The following is an 18456-nucleotide window of genomic DNA, read 5'->3' on the forward strand; positions in this document are numbered from 1 at the left end:
TAGGACGAAATTGTGAAACTGACATCGATGAATGTGCCAATACACCGTGCAGAAATGCTGGGGAATGTGTGGATATGATTGGGACTTTTAAGTGTATTTGTCCTGTGGGATATTCTGGAACATTGTGCGAGGTAAGCTATTCAATAAAAAATTACTAATAACGATCCTACCGACCTAAATCTCTCAATTTTAGTTGAAGGATAATTTCTTGGTGCTTTTGTGAGATTTATAGAGATATAAAACGGTTAAATGTCTTGGACTTTACAGTGGTTTTTTTTTGCAGACACTGAGTTCTCAATAAAGAATTGAGGCTAATACAGAAATATCTATGACCTAACTAATAGCCCTATCACTATTTCTTTAGCAATAAAAAAGATCTCCCCAACAGTGAAGCATTATAATAATTCATATCTCGCGATACAAGTTATGTGTTATTATGTATTTATATTTTTATACAAAACTATTACAAGATGGAATACACGAAGTATACCGCGAACTCTGTGTCTACCTAATATTTCAATCATGTGCTATCTTTTTCAATATAAAATTACACAGTTCATTATTGGAACTACTATATAAATATATAGCATATAAGACAAGAAACGAAGTGTTGATCATGCAACATAATAAAAGATCACAAAAGTACTGTTGTGGAAATAATTTTATAAAATGCAGCTTTTTTTTATTTGTTCTCACATCGGAGATGATCTAAATTTTATGTGGAGATGGTACAAGACCAATTTTTAGTGGGAGCTCCCTTATATGAGTGTGCTATTTTATTTTTCAATACTATTGTTGTTCCATGTTTTTTTTTCTGTACCAAATGGTCTGGCAATAACAAATACTTGTATTGAGAAGCGTGACTTATTTGACGTGATTTATTAAGAAAGCAAAGTTATTTTACCTATTCATATCTTATTTCTCATATATATATATATATATAATTTTTAGAAGAGAGAAGAATAAAACTTAACATTCAAAGCATACAATTGGCTGTTCCATGTTGACAACAGAGTAAATAAGGTGGATGGAGAATAGGCGAAAAGTACTGAAGAAAAGACATGAATGAAAAGCTTTTAATTCTCATAACAATAACAACATTTTAAGAGGTGCAACAGTCAAAGGAATTAGTCCTCTGCCTACAGATGAATAATTTATCACAGAAAAGAGATTGATTTACAGAATGAGCTTTTAAAAGTCCCCATCTCCGCTACGTTACCACTCTTCACACCCAGCAAAAAAGATCTTTTTTCGCGTCATTTTCTCTTTATGGTGTCCCTACTGTTTGTTCATATTTACAACAGACGAGTTCACAGCTATTAGTCTTGTTGGTAAATGCTCTTGATACAAACTGTCATCTATATTAACACTTTATGAAAGATTTTCGAGATATGACTGTTAATCTTGTGCAACGGCACAAGAGAGAGAGACAGAGAGAAAAAGATTGAAAAATGAGTGATATATATTGCCGATTATTACATATTTTCCACCATGGGACACAGCAAGAAAAAAAATTCCCCACATATTTATAGAGTAATCCGATTAAGTTATTTTACATAGTTCTTAACTACAAAACAACTCAGAGAAAATCTTCTGAGAAACATCTCATTTACATGTCTATGGACCATCTCACAAATGAGTGTCATTTTTCGACAGTTCGGTACCAATCAAGTGAGTAAAGCTCATGTTAGACCAAAACCTTATGTCAGAGGAGAATTATTGAAAAAAATTGTCCTAGCTTTGCGAAATGCTCGAATTTGTGACATCAACGCTCTGTCATAAAATTTATATCGCATTAATTCAAGAAGCAAGACCATTTGTATATAGTGTAACTGTCTAAGAAAAAACTTTGCCACCTAGAATTCAACTCAGGAAAGATACTGAAGGAAAATATTATCAAAATCGACGCTATGTCAAACTTTCCGTGCGTCACATTGGAGCCCAAATTTCGAATAATTTTCCGTGAGGCGGGAAAAGAGCAAAAAATGCTTTTCTACCTACCTCTGTCGTGATATTTGTTTCAAAATTCTTCTATCAATTATACAGAAAACAAACTAATGGCTTAATTGTTTGAATAAATAAAAGGTTGCACAACAAGTATTTGTAAAATTTACTTTTTTCTGACTAAATTTGACACTTTTACTGATTGAGATTGACTTTTTTACTGACAGACCGTAAAGCGATCTTCAGACTAGAGGTTTAACCCAGTTCGTAATATTTGAGTTCAGTAATATTCGAGACGCAATGTCTCATTTCTAGACCAGCGCCTCTGGTGGTGGTGGAGACTGTAATAGTTTAGTCGATCGTACGATCTCAGTGAGTACGGACGTGAGTTCGCCTCGAGTCGTACAAGAGATAGGACACACTGCGAGAGCTCGCGACAGTCTGGAGCACACACCAGTCGATTGCATAAGCAGGTCACCTCCTAAGTATCATAGATTTAAGTGTAGATTTTTCTTGCCCCCTATAATAGCGTGCAATTTAATTGCTTTTTGAGAACTTAATAGGTTATTTATCTTTAATAATCCAATCCTAAGTTAAATTTCCCCAAAACATCTTGACTGATAAGAAATAATATCAGTTAAGCCATTTGGCTAAGCCTTAGGTCTGAAGCTCGTATAATGGAGAATATGTTGGTGTAAAATTCGTCGAAATGAAAATTTCAAAATTTGATATCTTGCAAGATATAAGAGACCAAGTCTTCAAATTTTTACCATAAGCACAGTCTTTATAAACCTCCAAAGTGTACAAAGTTTTAAGAGATTCGAGCAATGAACATAGAAAATAACAAACCTTCAATTTTTTAGCCCTTTTTTGGAATATTTTCCTTACAGAATGTAGCAATATTCACCAACTTTAAACGTATCTCTCCTTGAGATAGAGTTGTAGAGACAAAGTTGTAGAGGAATAAATTTCTTATAATAATATGTCATGGGCCCACGACTCCAATAGGGATAAGCGGTTGAAAATGAATGAAAAAAATAAAAATATGTCAACAGTATATTTTTTATTACTTACGAGAGCAAAACGTCACAAATTGCCCCATGCCGGATAAAATTTACACCAAAAGTTTAGAGAACGTCTACAAAATTACTTTTAGAAAATTTGTCTAGAGTAGCACAATTTCTAGAGATAGAAGAAAAAGGTCTTTATAAAAGTTGTGGAGTGGTAAATTTCATAAAAAATTTTTGCATAAAAGTGGAAATTCGAAGCTCCTGGGGTTAATCATCTTACTAAAATGCGAGCAATCACCAAACTTTCTAATACTTCGTCATATTTTTTTGCCGAACAATTAATAACCGATTAAAGTCGATAAAGAAATCACATCAAAGTCTACTCAAAATTTGTATATAGATTAATTGTCGCTTTGGTTATACTTTATAATCATTCAATAACAGATTCAAACATAATTCTTTAAAAAAAACTGTTTCTGTGGATTTGTAGTACTAAAATGCGAAACATGAAGAAACTGATAGCTTAATTTTACCCTTTCGAAAAAATTAGATGAATAGGTTCTTTTAATCAGAGTAAGACACTAAGTAATCTAAATAGATCTCTACTTGTCGTAATCGATATAGAAATACGCCCTTCAGAATCATTTAACAATTAATTTTTGAAAAACACTATCTTTCGTAGATATAGAGTAGCAAAATGCAAAAAATTCATCTTTTGTTAAAATTATTGATATTGTTTAATTCAAGGTTTGTGCATGTTTTTTTGAAAATCTAATGATTTTTGGGATATATAACAAAAATTACTCTGTTTTTTTTTGAAAATTATAAAGTCAATACCAGGGGCATGACGTTTCCTATGTTTCCCATATGTTTCTTGCGTGCCGAAAAGACTTTAGAGTTTATTAGCTGTTTTCTGTCATTGTAGAATGAATTAGCAAATAATACAAATACAAAATAAAAGCCAATTTAATATAGAATAGGCAACTGAAAACCCCAAATTGGCAACCTACATAGTTTCGGAGATATCTCGTGAAATTTGTACGAAAACGGGAAAAATTTACACTAAAACTGGTCGCATTTTTCAGAGCTAATGTCACCCCCCTGGTCAATACTCAATTTCTAAAATTTTAAATAGTTATAAAGCTCAAATTTTCCTATGTCAAATTTGAGCGATTTGCATATTAAAATGAATCTTTCAATTTGAAAATTTCACAGCAGAAGTAGGAGTTAAAGTTCACGTTAAACTTTAATAGTTAAAGCAGTTTGAATTCTTAATACTTCTTTTGCAAATCAAAATTCTTAAACTGAATGCAGATTTTTTTTTTAATTTTTAAAGCGAAAATTGTAATGATTACCTTGTAATAAGAGAATTTTCTTTTGAAAAATTTTAAATTTGATAACATTTCAAATTTTAATTTTGCAAAAAATTGCAAAAGTAATTTCTTATTCTAAATAAATAGCACCACGAAATCATCTTAAGTATGCCAAATTTCGGCATAGTTGCACGCAACCGCCAAATTCTCAAGTTTGAAATGTAATATTTCTTAATAGAAATTGAATTTTTTGTTACTTTTTAATAATGAGTGTTTCTTGGAACCTTGTAGACAGTTTATCGTCTTTATTTTATCTAAATTCATTCTTAATCATTTTTAAAGGGAATAAAAATGTAAACATAACATTGGTGCCCTATTTCGGCCACCTTCATTCTCATAGTTCCGTGCCCTCCCGGAATTCTTTTAATGTCTTTTTCAGATCATCTTGCTCGTCGAAGCGACATTTTTTTGTTATTTTTTGCATTGTATATTCTCTAGAGTATGCGAAAACTAAAAAATCAAGGATATTCGAAGAACAAAAAATGTGGCCGAAATTGCAAGCTGGCCGGAATTTGACACACTTACCCTATATTCATTATAAAAGGAAATAGGATAGGATTATAATAGGAAAAATAAAAGAAAATTCACATTATTCGAAGGCATGAACGTTCGAAGGGAGAGTACTTTCCCCTATAGAGTATTTGAACATTAAAAAAATTCTTAAAATACAAAAATTAGAAAGCTGTATTTTGTGTACACCATCTTACACTCAAAATAATAAAATGGAAAGTAATGGTATCACAAAATGACTATTTTATAAGGAAAAAAAACATAAGTTGCTACACTGAGAAAAAAAAGTGAATCTTAAAATTATATTTTTTGACGACTTAATTTTATTCTTTATAGGACTAATATTAAGAATAAAATAATCTTAATATTTTTAAGCCCTAAAAAGACTTGAAATTATGAAGAAAAGATTAAATTTTAATATTATTTTTTTTCTCTCAGTGTATCACTTTAGGAATTGATAAGATTTCGCAAAGTAAAATATTTTTGCACAGTTGTATGAAGGGTACTGAAGAAAATTGTTTTAATTAAACTGAAAATTCAGTATTATTTTAAATATCTATTTTCTTTGTACAATTTTGTAAAGCAAAATTTGCAAAGTGTAAATTTGCAAATTATACATTTCAGAAGGAATTTTAATTGGGAATGTTTTGGTATTGAACACGGATTTTCTTGTAAACTGTCTTTTCAGGAAGCTAAAGATTACTGCACGCCATCGCCATGCGTTGAGGGACAGTGCCTGAACACACCTGGTGGTTACTACTGTCACTGTCCAGCAGGACGCTCTGGTCGCCACTGCGAACTACCGAGGGTCTCATGCCAGAATCCTCCGTGTCATGGTAACACATTAAACTAGAATTTCTCACCCCAAGTGTCTTGTGTAAACAAGACAGAGTGAATTGCTTCCGCATGCAAAGATTGAGATTACAAGTGTCACCATTCTCAATCACGCAATGGCTTTCTGGGCGACTGTTTTAGGCGAGAGAAAAGGCATTTTGGCGTGAAATTAATTGGCGAAAGATATTTTTGCCAGGGAGCCTATGAGTGGTTGTAGTTGGGAATAATTAGGAAAATTGACAGAAATATATTTAAAGGGGAAACATACATTGCGTGGCGCATTTCTTGATTAACGACATTTCTATTTTATTACAATCACCACGGGAGAGAACTCCTCTAAAGCGTCTCCCTGGGCAGAGGAGATTCTGTTGTTGATTGCATTCACGACTTTTCGAGATACAATTACAAATCTCTTGCTCCGTGCTATGTACAATTGGATATTTATAATGTAATAAGATATACATATCTATTTCACCATTTTCCTAGCTCATGACACTCGTAAATCACGAATCTTCTGATAAAAATAATTATTACATCTTATTTCATGGAAGCCCAAGCCCATAATAATTCGACAAGGTAGAGAATTTTCTATCCTTCTCATACTAAATAACTATTTTCCAGATTCTAGCTGTACGCCACCACAGACAAATGCCACAGAATTATCAATTCCCTGCAGCGGCAATGGACAGTGTGAAACATTTATGAATGGACTATTTTGTGTTTGTCAAACTGGATATACGGGTCACTTTTGTGAACACAGTAAGATACATTTCTCTATATTACTTCAAGTCAATGATATTAACCCTGAGTTGATTTACTTTACAAGACTTACATAAATGCAATATTGATAAATTGAATACAGTATTTTATTGGTTTTTGATTAATGACAATTTTAGGAATTTTGGGGTATATCTGTCCGAATTTAAAATGAAAGAACCTCAAAACTTTACTTTAACCATCGTTTAGAATATCTTTTCAGCTCTGTTTATCATTAAAAATTTTCAAAATCGGTTATGTACAGACTTAACAATGGAAGTTTTTGTGGAACCATGCAATTTTTGAGTAAACCTGACAAGATCGAAAAAAAGTATATTTATAAAAACTTAATGTTAATGGACTTTAATTTATTTAAGGCGTAAAAGTATTGAAAATAGGGTAGGGGAAAGCGCGCTACCTTCGGACGACTCAAGCTTCGGACAATTCAATTTTTTCTCTATGCTTCTTATGAATTTCACCTATAGCTCTTTTCTGAAAATTTGAGACATAGGACTTCGAACTAACTATTAAAATATAATATTATAATGGGACAAATTTATTTATAACACATTGAAAAAAAAATTTGTGCGAAGCATAAATCGTCCGAAGGTAGCGCGCTTGCCCCTACAAAGGGTAATAATTTGCCTAAATCGAAAATGGCATACGAAATTCATACTCCAACTTATCAAGCACAGATAAGAATTATTGTAAAATCCATTTAGAAAAAAATTGAATTACAATGACTCTGTGCTTGCGTCATTGAAATGAATCCCATGAATTCAATCCCACAACTATCCAAAAACATTTTAAATCAAAGAACAAATTTTGTTATTTATTTTTATTGACAGGACTTGAAGAGTTTTAATTAAAAATAAGATTGATGTCAAGAAATTGTCGTGAAATTTTTCATAAAATCTATTTTGTACATTTTATCTATTTAGATAGTTTGCCAATCTGCAAATTGTGGGATTGGCACAATTCCAATTTTACATCGATTTATCATGATTATTATTATCGCTATATAAATCAATTTATATTAATCTTTTTTTAGACAATCAATGCTATAACTGATGCTATAAATGCTATAAGAAAACAATCCCACAAAACCCTAAAATGGTATAAAGCCTCAAAATCAGTCCCACTAAATTATAAAAACCAATCCCACAATTGTTTTATATTCCAAAATATTATTTTGAAATATTTCCAAGATTTAAAACGCAAAAATATAGATTTTGACTTCAATCTTATTCTTCTTTCTTAATACCACAACGCTTTGAAATTTATTAACTCCTGTCTAACGTGTACAATCATACTTGAAACGTTATGTTAGCAATGAACGAGGTATCAATCCCAAGTTTTTCTTAAAACCAATACCAAAACATCATAAAATCAATCCGACAATCAGAAATCAATCCCAGAGCGAATAATTGAATTAATAATTACCACAATTACCCAGAAATTTTGAAGCTAATCCTGCAATATTTCAAAAATTCGGAAAAATCCAAAAGCTAATCAAAACCAAATTAAAATCAATCCCACAATGTTCTGATATCAATACCACGATTGTTTTGAAATGAATGATACGTTCTTTTAGCATTATTTTAAAAATATTACAAAAATCTATCCCAATATCTATAAAAAATCAATCAATCAATTGTACGAAGTGCAAAAAAAACAATCCCATAATGTCTTAAAATTCATTTAAGATTTTTTTTTACAATTTATTCAAAGATATTTTCGGAAGGGTTTTCAATGCCAATAAAAAGGAATCGTATAATACCCTGAAATTACATTTACGATATTTAAACAATCAATCCCAAAATGCTCTAATGTCAATCCTAAAATTAATCAAACATCATTTTGAATTACATCAAAAATCTATCCCAATATCCAATCCCAGCAGATATCCAATCCCACAACATCCTAAAATTCGTGACAAAATTTTCTACAATTTCTGTAAATAAACAGTAGTTTTAAAATACACTAAAATCAATCTGCGATACATTAGCAATCAATCCCAAAAATTTATAATTTCAATCCCACTACTGTTTGGAAATTAATCACACGTCAATCTGAAATTAATCAATTAAACACAAGATGCGTAAAAATCCAATACCATTAGGATTTTATGGTATTAGATGCTAGGTATTGATATTGGTATTGGGATTGGTACTAGTATTGGTATTGTTATGGCAGAATTCTATAAAATTTATTCAAAAAAAAGTGATAAAAAGCCCAAGTTCTGATGACTTAATGTCAGAGAATTTTTAGCATACAATAAATCCCACAAATATTGCAAAAATTTATTGATTCTCCTTTTGTAAAATTAAAAAAAAACGATAAAGGGTTAAGAAAACAATTACTTAATGTTCCAGATCTAAATGAGTGCACGCCTAATCCTTGCAATAACGGCGGGATTTGTTTTGACGGAGTTGGAGACTTTACATGTGAATGCATGTCTGGTTGGTCAGGTAAGAATCCCACCTTTCCCACATCGACATGAATTTCTCAGAAAGTCATTTGGTCTTCTATGTTCAGGCAAAACTTGTTCAGAGAGGATAACTCAGTGTATGCCGGGTCAATGCCTAAATGGTGGAACATGCGTCATTACACTGTCCAACTCTCAGTGTTTATGCGCTAGTGGCTGGGGTGGTCCCTTCTGTGGAGACCCCTTGGATCAGTGCCAGGGTCAGCCATGTCACAATGGCGGGATTTGTGAATCCGGACCCGGATGGTTTAGGTGCGTTTGCGCCATGGGATTCTCAGGACCTGACTGCAGGATCAATGTCAATGAATGCTCCCCCCAACCCTGCTTAGGGGGTGCTACTTGCCAAGATGGAATTGGGGGCTTTACGTGCATTTGCCCTCCCGGAAGACAAGGAAATCGTTGTGAAATCCGTAAGTAGCCCTAATCCCTTCTTCTGCATTTTCTACATTTTAGCGTTTTTATGAAATTTCTCATTACCTCGCAAAGTGCTGTCGGATCCATCTTCCGTCTGTTACAATTCCTCTACACTTTCACCGTACAATCCGCTAATTGTATCCCCCGTGGCGGACCATATGATTAACAACTCCAAGCAAATAGTCTTGGATGAAACCAACTGCAACAGTTGCATGTGCCTCAATGGAAAGCCCAAGTGTACCAATATTTGGTGTGGCTTGCCAAATTGCTCACGATCAACGAAAGGGAATGTCTCAATGAGTTGCAGCACCCATGAAGTTTGTGTTCCTGCCCTACTGGAAACCTGCCTATCCCCGCCATGTGATCCACGTGGGGATTGTCGAGCTATTGAACCATCACGACGAGTTGCCCCGCCAAAACTTCCCGCTCCCATTGACTGTTGGCCAAATCAGGCTGTTCTGGGTGATCAATGTTCACGAATCACCATTCTGATGGACCCTAAGCACATTCCACAGGGGACAACAGTTGAGGGAGTTTGCTTGCGCCTAAGGCGACTTTTGGGACTTAAACTTATTAAGGCACCACAATCAGAATCATCGACAGCCTTCATTGTCATTCTCTGTGATATCAAGACTGGAAGCAACGATACGATAGAAGTTACACTGGTAAGTTCAAGTCCAGAACCTATTCTCCTAATTCCAAACCTCACCTAGAAACCTATTTTTCTTCTCTTGGAACAAGGAACACGAACTGTAAACTTAAGGACAATCCCTTTGTAGGGCCTGAGAAAGTAAAATTTTTCCTTTGGAACAAAGTATATGGTCTTTCGGATCTAGGTTACCCCTACCTAGGGCTTAACTTAAGAGCCTTCCATTTTGGGATATGAAAAACAGTCTTTTAGGATTCAAATCACCCTTAAATAGGGCTGAACCCTACAGCCTTATATGCATCTTTTGGGAGAAAAATAAGCTTTCAGGATTTAAGTATCCCCCTAAAGAAATTATTTTTTTTATGATTCAGGCTACCCCTACCAAGAGCGTGATTCAAGAACTTTCCGTTTTGGGATAAGGAAAATAATCTTTCAGTATTCAGATCGCCCCTACCTAGGGCTGAACCTAAGAATTTGTTTTTCATTTTTAAAGACAAAAAAATATGTTCAAGGATTCGTATTATCCCTATCTAGGCCTAGGTTCATGAAACTTCCTTTTAAAAATGAGAAAAAATAATCTTTCAGTATTCAGATCGCCCCTACCTAGGGCTAAACCTAAGAATTTTTCTTTCATATTCAAAGACAAAGAAAATTATGTTCAAGGATTTGGATTATACCTGTCTAGGGCTAGGGTCACAAACCTTCCTTCTAAGAATGAGAAAAAAATTATCTTTCAGGATTCAGATCGCCCGTACCTAGGGCGCAACTCAAGAACCTGATCTTCATCTTTCGAGAAAAGAAAAATGATTTTATTAAATTTAAATTCTCCCTAGCCAATGTATGACTTAAGAACCTAGCCTCAATTTTTGGAAACAAAACAGATAATTTTCAAAATTTAAATCAGCCTTACCTAGAATTGAACCTAAAAACCTAACTTTCATTTTTTTACCAAAGAAAATAATCTTTCAGGATTTAGTTCACCCCTACCTAGGGCTTGATTCAGGATCCGTCCAGTCATCTTTCGGGATAAAACACTCCTAAAATTTTTTAGGATTTAGAATAACTCCTATTTAGGGCTTGATTTAAGAAGCTTCCATTCATGTTTTGAGAAAAATTAGCTTTTAGGATTTACAACACTCCTACTAAGGGAAGGAACCTAGATCGTTCGACTCATCTTTCGGGATAACAGAATAAGTTTTGTAGTATTCAGGTCTCCCCTACTTAGATCTGAACCTAAGAACCTATTCATCATTTTACGATTTAGAACAACTCCTATTTAGGGCTTGATCTAGCACAAGAAAAAAAGCTTAAGGAAAATCACTAGCCTAAGCCGCTACTTTTCCGTTTTAGTCATCTCCTGCAGGAGGATCCACTGGAAGTACCGCAATCAGGGACGCTATTAAGATCTTAGGGGAAGTCCTATCACGCCAGGGGAGCAATCTGAGTGGTTCCCGGTTGGACAATCACGAGGCAGCCCCATTGGTAGCCATTGTGGAGGTTAAGGTGGAAACAGCCTTGATATCCAACGAGCCTAGTAGTTCGAATTACTTAATAGCCGTAGCCTGTGGTAGTGCAATAGCAGCATTGTGTATAGGTGCCATAGTTACACTGTTACTGAAGCAGAGATTGTCTGGGCAGAGTGGATCAGGTGTCAGTTTATCCTCGACAGTCGATACGAGTCGACATGAAGAGGAGAAGTCCAACAATTTGCAGAATGAAGAGAATTTCCGAAGATATGCAAATCCCCTGAAAGGTAGTGCTAGTTCCCTGAGAGGAGCAATGGAACTCAGCCTAAATCCTGCACCTGAAGTAGCGCCAGTAAGCATAGCAGGTCCAAGTGCCCTTCATCGATCCCAACCCCTTTTTCCATCGTGCGATCCTGATTTTAGCGAAAAGGACTCTGACAATGCAAGTGGACACAGAGGATCCCAGAATCTCCTGTTCAAGGCCCAGAATCCCGAAGTTCGCAAGAATACCTTTGAGACTTTTGAAAATTCTCACAAAGACTTTGGGAAAAGGGCAATTAATTGCCAAGCACTCCCTCCAGCTACTAATCTCCTGCCCGCCGATTCAGATGGGCTCACAGTTCATGTCTGAAGAAGTGCTCTAAGTTGATCCTACGCTTAGTTAGACAAGACACCCCTCAATTCTGAGATAGAGGAACCTAAAAGACTTATCACAGAATCCAGGGGAAGATTACAATTTTTCCTTTGCCCACTTGACTAGAAGCATAAATTATGTTTATTTGCCAATCAAGTTGCCATTTACTTCCATATTTTTCCGATTTTTTTTTTGAAAAAAAAACTTTAAAATAATAAAAAAAAAATATAAATATGAATTAATTTGCTGAGAAAACTGTTAAACGGAAAAGTGTGATATTACAAATATTTTTTTATGGAAGAAAAACAAATTGAAAAAATAAATTATTGTAAATATAGGTGAAAAAAATGTAATAAATTAAAGAAAAATAGTGGATAATATTTTGAAAAAATAATTTTTTTAGTAAATTATTAGACGTAAAATTAGAAATTTAATTGTATTATATTGTGTAGTGATTGTATTTAATGAAGAAAAAGAAAAAAAACAATGCTTGTGATGAATTTATACATTTAAAAAACTTTGAACATTTGAACAAGGAAAAATAAATTAGCCATATTTTAGTACTTAAAAGTGATAGCTTTAAAATGCTAAAGCGCTATGACACATTCAACATCAACTATGCAACAGGGTTTTTGGGTACGGGGTCTTTGCTATTTTCTTTTCAGGTTGCGTCATTTCCAGGAAGGAATTTGCGCCCGTAATCTAAGCAAATCCGTTTTGCCGGTTTTTGATACTTAAATGATCATAATTCGGATTCTAGTGAACCAATTTTGATCTTTGTAGAGAAAAAGTTGTAGGCCTTTGAGTGGCCGACAATTTTCTAGAACTCGTGAATTTCCTAAAACCGACACCAGAGGCACTGTAGTCTCAAATTGTATTTTCAGTCATTTCAAATAGAGATATCTCAACAAGCAATTTTTAACTGCTCGAACTCCAAGAGAGAGCAGTTTTCACAATCCAAATATTTTTTAAATGGTATTTAAGACTTAAACATATAAAAAATTAAAAAGGGGCCTGAAACTAAAAAAAAAACTAAGATTTACTTCACCTTAGGAGCATTTTTAACCAAGAAAAGCACTTTTACTGCTTTCAAAGGTCTTTTTTGGTGAATCTTAAGAGTTTTCCAAAAAATTGTAGATCAATCAATTTCAAATTAAAATGAATTTTCGGTAAATTTTTCAAAGAAAATCTAACTTTTGGGAATATTCAACTCAATTCAATTCAATTTTGAGGAAGTTTTTGATCAATGTTTATCAAAAGAAAATACAATGTTATCCTAGAAGAGTCTTTAAGGAATTTCTCAAGATTTCCACATCTGTCCCAAAATAATTAAAGACATTGAATAAACGAGCAGTAAAAGTGAAATTTGGTCAGTAAAAAATTCGAAATGATCAGTAAAGGCAATAAAAATAATGGTCAGTAGAAAATAATAAAGGGACAGTAAAAAGTTAAAAAAGGTCAGTAAAAAATTACAAATGAACAGTCAATAAAAATTAAAAGCGGTTAGCAAAAAGTGAAACACGATCAGCAAAAAAATAAAAAGTGATCAGTAAAAAATGAAAAGTGGTCAGTAAAAAATAAAAAGTGGTCAGTGGTCAGTAAAAAATTAAAAATCAGCCGTAAAAATATACAATTTGATCAGTAAAAAATTAAAAATGAACAGTAAAAAATTAAAAAAAGCAATAAAAAATAAAAATGAGCAGTAGAAAAATAAAAAGTGGTCAGCAAAAAATTAAAAATAAGCAGTAGAAATATTCGAGTTGATGAGAGAAAAATTAAAAAGTAATCAGTAAAAAATTAAAAATCAGCAGAAAAAAATAAAAATCGGTCAGTAAAAAATAAACAGTGTGGTCAGTGAAAAATTAAAACGAGCAATTCTGACCACTTTTTATTTTTTACTGCTAATTTTTAATTTTTTGCTGCTACTTTTTAATTTTTTACTGCTCATTTTTAATTCTTTTGCTGATCAACTCGAATATTTCTACTGCTTATATTTTCTTTTAACTGACCTTTGCTTTTTTACCTTTTTTATTTACTTTTTTATTTTTTATTATTTTTTGCTTTTAAATTTTTTATTCATTTTTTGCTGATCACTTTTTAATTTTTTACTGATAACTTTTTAATATTTCACTGATCAATTCGAATATTTCTACTGATCGATTCGAAGTTTTAACCGATCAAATTTAACTTTCTACTGAGAAAAATGTACTTTTTGCTGGCAAAATTGAATATTTTTAGTGATTATTTATAATAATAATAATATATAGTGATTATTCAACAATTATTTGCTGATAAAATTTAATTTTTTGCTGATCACTTTTAACTTTTTACTGATCATTTATTTTTTACCATTTTTAATGGGTTATTCGATTCGTGAGCATTTTGTAATAATATTTTTTTTTACTCCCTGTTACTTAGAATCCTTTTTACGCCCTTGGTACAGCGCCTCTGGTGTTCGTTTTACAAACTTCACAAGTCCTAGAGAATGATAGACAACTCGAAGGTCTTTAAGTTTCTCTTTATGAAGAATTAAATCGGTTAAGTAGAATCTGAGCAGTGATCAATTGAGTAAAAAAACCGAAAAAATATTTTGTCTAGATCACAGGCGCAACTGCAACCAAAAACAAAAATTAAAAATAAACTAAAACTCCAAATCCCAAAAGAAAGTTCAAAATTGTTGCATAGCTTACGTGTTAGCATATTGCACTTTTTTATGTAATTTTTTTAACGTTAGTTTTTAGACTTTTTTTTTAATAAATATCATCGAAGCTGATTCACTTAAGACATGCCGTAAATCTGAAGAAGAATGTTACTATTGAATGGTCTTCCTTTTTTTCTTAAGCATAATCACTCCCAAGGACGCAATTTACTAGTGCAAAGTATTTTAATTTTTTCATAGTTTATTTATCCTCTTCCTTTCTAGATAATACAGTACTCAATTTATTCAGGATTGTATTTATTTTTCAATGAAATCAAGTCTGATTTAAAAGAAAGAAATTAAACATAAGAAACGTATAAAATGATGTATTACCGAATACTTTATGCAATAAAATAAATTCTATTATGATGTACTACGGTGTTTTTCATGGCGAGGTGCCACATCATTTTAGAGCATTTCTAGCCAACCCAGCCCCCTTTGTGCTATCTCCAAAGGTTTTTACTACGATTTTTTCTTTAAAAACTTGAAGCTATCAAATATTAAAAGATAAGATAATCAATTTTATAACAAGATAGAGCCCCTCATGTGGCTTAATTTGGCATTTTTTTTTCTTTCGAAAGATAAATCCAATTGGAGGTAATATAAATGGACTTTTAGGAAAAATTGTGTTATATTTGGTCAGCAGATACAGATTGTATTCCAACAGTCTCGGATGGGGTAAATACTTTCAGCAGACGTTCTGTATATTCCGGAAGATAGAAGAAGCTGGAGAAGGTCAAAAGTACCACAATAATCACGACCAGTGTATCTGAATGGAGATCAAAGGGTGTCATTAGGCAGATATTCAATAAATCTAACATCAAATTGCGACACTCACTAACAAACTTTCTCTCCCACGGTTCCAGAATTGATATACAAGTTGCCATTGTGTACTGATAATAGTACTTTTCCAGGCATTTTCTAACACTATTTAACATGATTTAGGTTTAGGAATGAATTTAGATTGACGTCACGTTGAAATTATTCTACAAAATTAAATCGATTGGCACTATTTTAATCGCTAAAACAATCACTCAATTGCTAAGAATCACTTTGATGTCTGACCAGAGTCTTATGAATCAGGAAAAATATTTGAGTTTTGAAGAAATCTTGACAGTTGAAATGCGCATTTTATCTTGCTCTTTCTGCCTTTCATTGAATTTCGATAACATTGCCAGCGAGAGAAATAGACGGCAATATGCTAGTCCATAGACATTACCTTTTCCCGATTCATACACTACTGGGAAAATTTCTTAGGACAACCTACCTAAAGCCCAAAGAAAAGCAACTCTTAGAATAAGAGAAAGTACCCAGGAGCAATAAAATAAATCATTGGAAATTGTGCATAAAATCAATATCGAGATGAATGATAAGCTAATTGGCCTAATCGTAAATCAAAACCATTACGATAATACAGAGTAATTTCCAAAAGAGATACAAATCTCCAATTTAATTGTAGGCTCTGGAGAAAGAAACAACAGTTGATCAGAAAAATTGGAACAGCAATAATGTCCAAAGTCGCACAATCTAATTTTTTGAATGTTAAATTTTATATAACATGTATCGTTGTTATATTGTTGACTCTACTTCTTCAAAATTCACTGCAAAAACTCTGGAGAGCCTATCACATGAAATCATTTGCATTCACTGTGGATACAAATTAGTAAGAATAACAATTTCTAAAAGAATAAAAGTTGTAACTATAAGCAGAAAAATTATGTTCTAGATTCAATCGCAAAATGGGATAATTTTGGGATTGAAAGGGCTCCAATACCATTTTGCGATTGACTTCAATCCCATTTTGTGATATACTTTTGGAGCATATTGTGATTGATTTTATCCTATTTTTGCGATAAATTTTTCGAATATATTGTGATTGATTTCATCGCATTTTGCGATTGATTTTATCCCATTGTGAGTTTGAAAGGGCTCCAATCACACTTGGTGATTGAATCTATCCCATTATGCGATTGATCTTTCGAAAATATTTCAAATATATTTATATTTATCCCACAATGCGATCGAATATATCGCATTATGGGATTGATTTCATCGTATTTTGAGATTGATTCTATCGCATTATGGGATTGTTTTTATCCCATTTTGGAATAGTTTTTATCGCACTATGAAATTATTTATATCCCAAAATGCTATTGAATCTATCCCTAAATGTGATCGATTTTATCGCATTTTGAGACTGATTCTATCGCATTATGGGATTGTTTTTATCGCAATATGGGATTGTTTTTATCCCACTTTGGGAAAGTTTTTATCCCACTTTAGCATTATTTTCATCGCATTATCGGATTGTTTTTATCCCATTTTAAGATTGTTTTTATGTTTCATGGGATTGTTTTATGCCATTTTTATTATTTTTTTATCGCATTTCAGTATTGTTTTTAAGGTATTCCGATATCTATTTCATCTTATTTTGCTGGGAACTTACGAAATGCTCCCAAATTGTATAACCCACTGAAAAGTTCGTAAAAGTTCGTACTTTTTTTCACAAAAATTTATCGTAATATGATCACTTGACAAGCATATTTTGTAGTTTTACAGACATTTGTTCGTAAATGTAAACACACACAAAAATGTTCGTAAAGTTTTGTCATTTGTTCGTAAATTTTTGCCAGACAAACAAAAATGTACGAAAACAAATTTGAAGAACAAAAAATGCCCGTTGTTCGTAAGTGTTTGTGAATTCCTACTTGGTATTTATGAAATGCTTTTAATTTGTTTAACTCGCAAAAAGTTCGTAAAAGTTTGTGATTTTTTACAAACATTGTTTGTTAATATTATTAGTGTACGCGTTTTTCTTGTTCTTTTACAAAAACTTGTTCGTACATTTTTGTTTGGCTGGCAAAAATTTACAAACAAATGACAAAATTTTACGAACAATTTTTGTATGTTTACCAACATTTACAACAATTTCACAAAGCATTTTTTTTGTGTAAGAGCAAAATTGCATTGATCTGAAACTTTATTCAATCTTTCCCTTTATATTTATTACAGTTCTTATTAATTCACTCTGATATATAACAGTGTTATTATACTGTGCAATTGTAGATTTAAATTTTATGACATTTTACATTATCACTGTATCCAAATTGTCTGTATCCAAATGTTTTATTTTACGTTTACAGTGGTCTCTTAAATTTTTAATTGTTCGTGAAAGAAAACTTGAATTTGGCTCGCAAAAATTGGGTTATCTTGTCCTAGCAAATGTTAAATGTTAAATGTTAATTAAATGTTTTTTGAACTTTGAATGAACGATTAGTCATAAAATTTTGCAATGTAAAATTACACGACACTTTAGTTAGGTATAGATAAATTTATGATTCTCTTTCCTTAGTACAAAATTTTGATATGTACAAAGAAAATATTATAAAAATACAGAAATAATACTAAATTATAATAAACGGTGTAGTAAGTTGAACGAGTTTTTATTCAAGCTAAACTATATAGGTGAAAGGTAGATACTTTGTACAGTATTTCGATAAACATTTCTCATGTTTTTGGCTCCTTTCTTTACTTTACTGGCCATATTTTCACATTATTATTAATCGTGTCGAACTTTTTTACATTAACCCTTTAACGACGAGACACTTTTCGCTGACCGAAAATCAACAATATAAATGAAACCGATGAACAAAAACTGTGAAAGGTAGGTACCTTTCAGG

General features: G+C 32.4%; 2 protein-coding genes across 2 annotated transcripts in view; one reads left to right on the forward strand and one right to left on the reverse strand.

Moving 5' to 3' along the window:
* Window positions 1-12929, forward strand: part of LOC129799843 (protein serrate) — a 55856-nt gene extending 42927 nt beyond the window's left edge. Inside the window, exons 11-17 of the mRNA XM_055844086.1 lie at window positions 4-131; window positions 5526-5673; window positions 6293-6430; window positions 8803-8898; window positions 8966-9325; window positions 9402-9994; window positions 11329-12929. Of these exons, the coding sequence (XP_055700061.1) occupies window positions 4-131; window positions 5526-5673; window positions 6293-6430; window positions 8803-8898; window positions 8966-9325; window positions 9402-9994; window positions 11329-12075 (2210 nt within the window). The 3' untranslated portion in view covers window positions 12076-12929. The remainder of the gene's footprint in view (window positions 1-3; window positions 132-5525; window positions 5674-6292; window positions 6431-8802; window positions 8899-8965; window positions 9326-9401; window positions 9995-11328) is intronic.
* A 2459-nt stretch (window positions 12930-15388) lies between these two features.
* LOC129799844 (serine palmitoyltransferase small subunit A) lies at window positions 15389-15890 on the reverse strand. Its single transcript, XM_055844087.1, has 2 exons — window positions 15615-15890; window positions 15389-15545 (listed from the first exon to the last, which is right to left on the reverse strand). Exons 1-2 carry the CDS (start codon window positions 15712-15714, stop codon window positions 15406-15408), a joined length of 240 nt encoding a protein of 79 aa, XP_055700062.1. The 5' UTR covers window positions 15715-15890; the 3' UTR covers window positions 15389-15405.
* Window positions 15891-18456: the final 2566 nt, after the last annotated feature.

This window comes from Phlebotomus papatasi, chromosome 1, assembly GCF_024763615.1.
Source record: "Phlebotomus papatasi isolate M1 chromosome 1, Ppap_2.1, whole genome shotgun sequence".
Lineage (NCBI taxonomy): Eukaryota > Metazoa > Arthropoda > Insecta > Diptera > Psychodidae > Phlebotomus > Phlebotomus papatasi.

Coding starts and splice junctions, on each gene's coding strand:
- LOC129799844 (XM_055844087.1), bottom strand. CDS start 15,714: ATGTTAAATAGTGTTAGAAAATGCCTGGAAAAGTACTATTATCAGTAC. Junction 15,546..15,614: donor GTGGGAGAGAAAGTTTGTTA/GTGAGTGTCGCA, acceptor ATCTCCATTCAG/ATACACTGGTCGTGATTATT.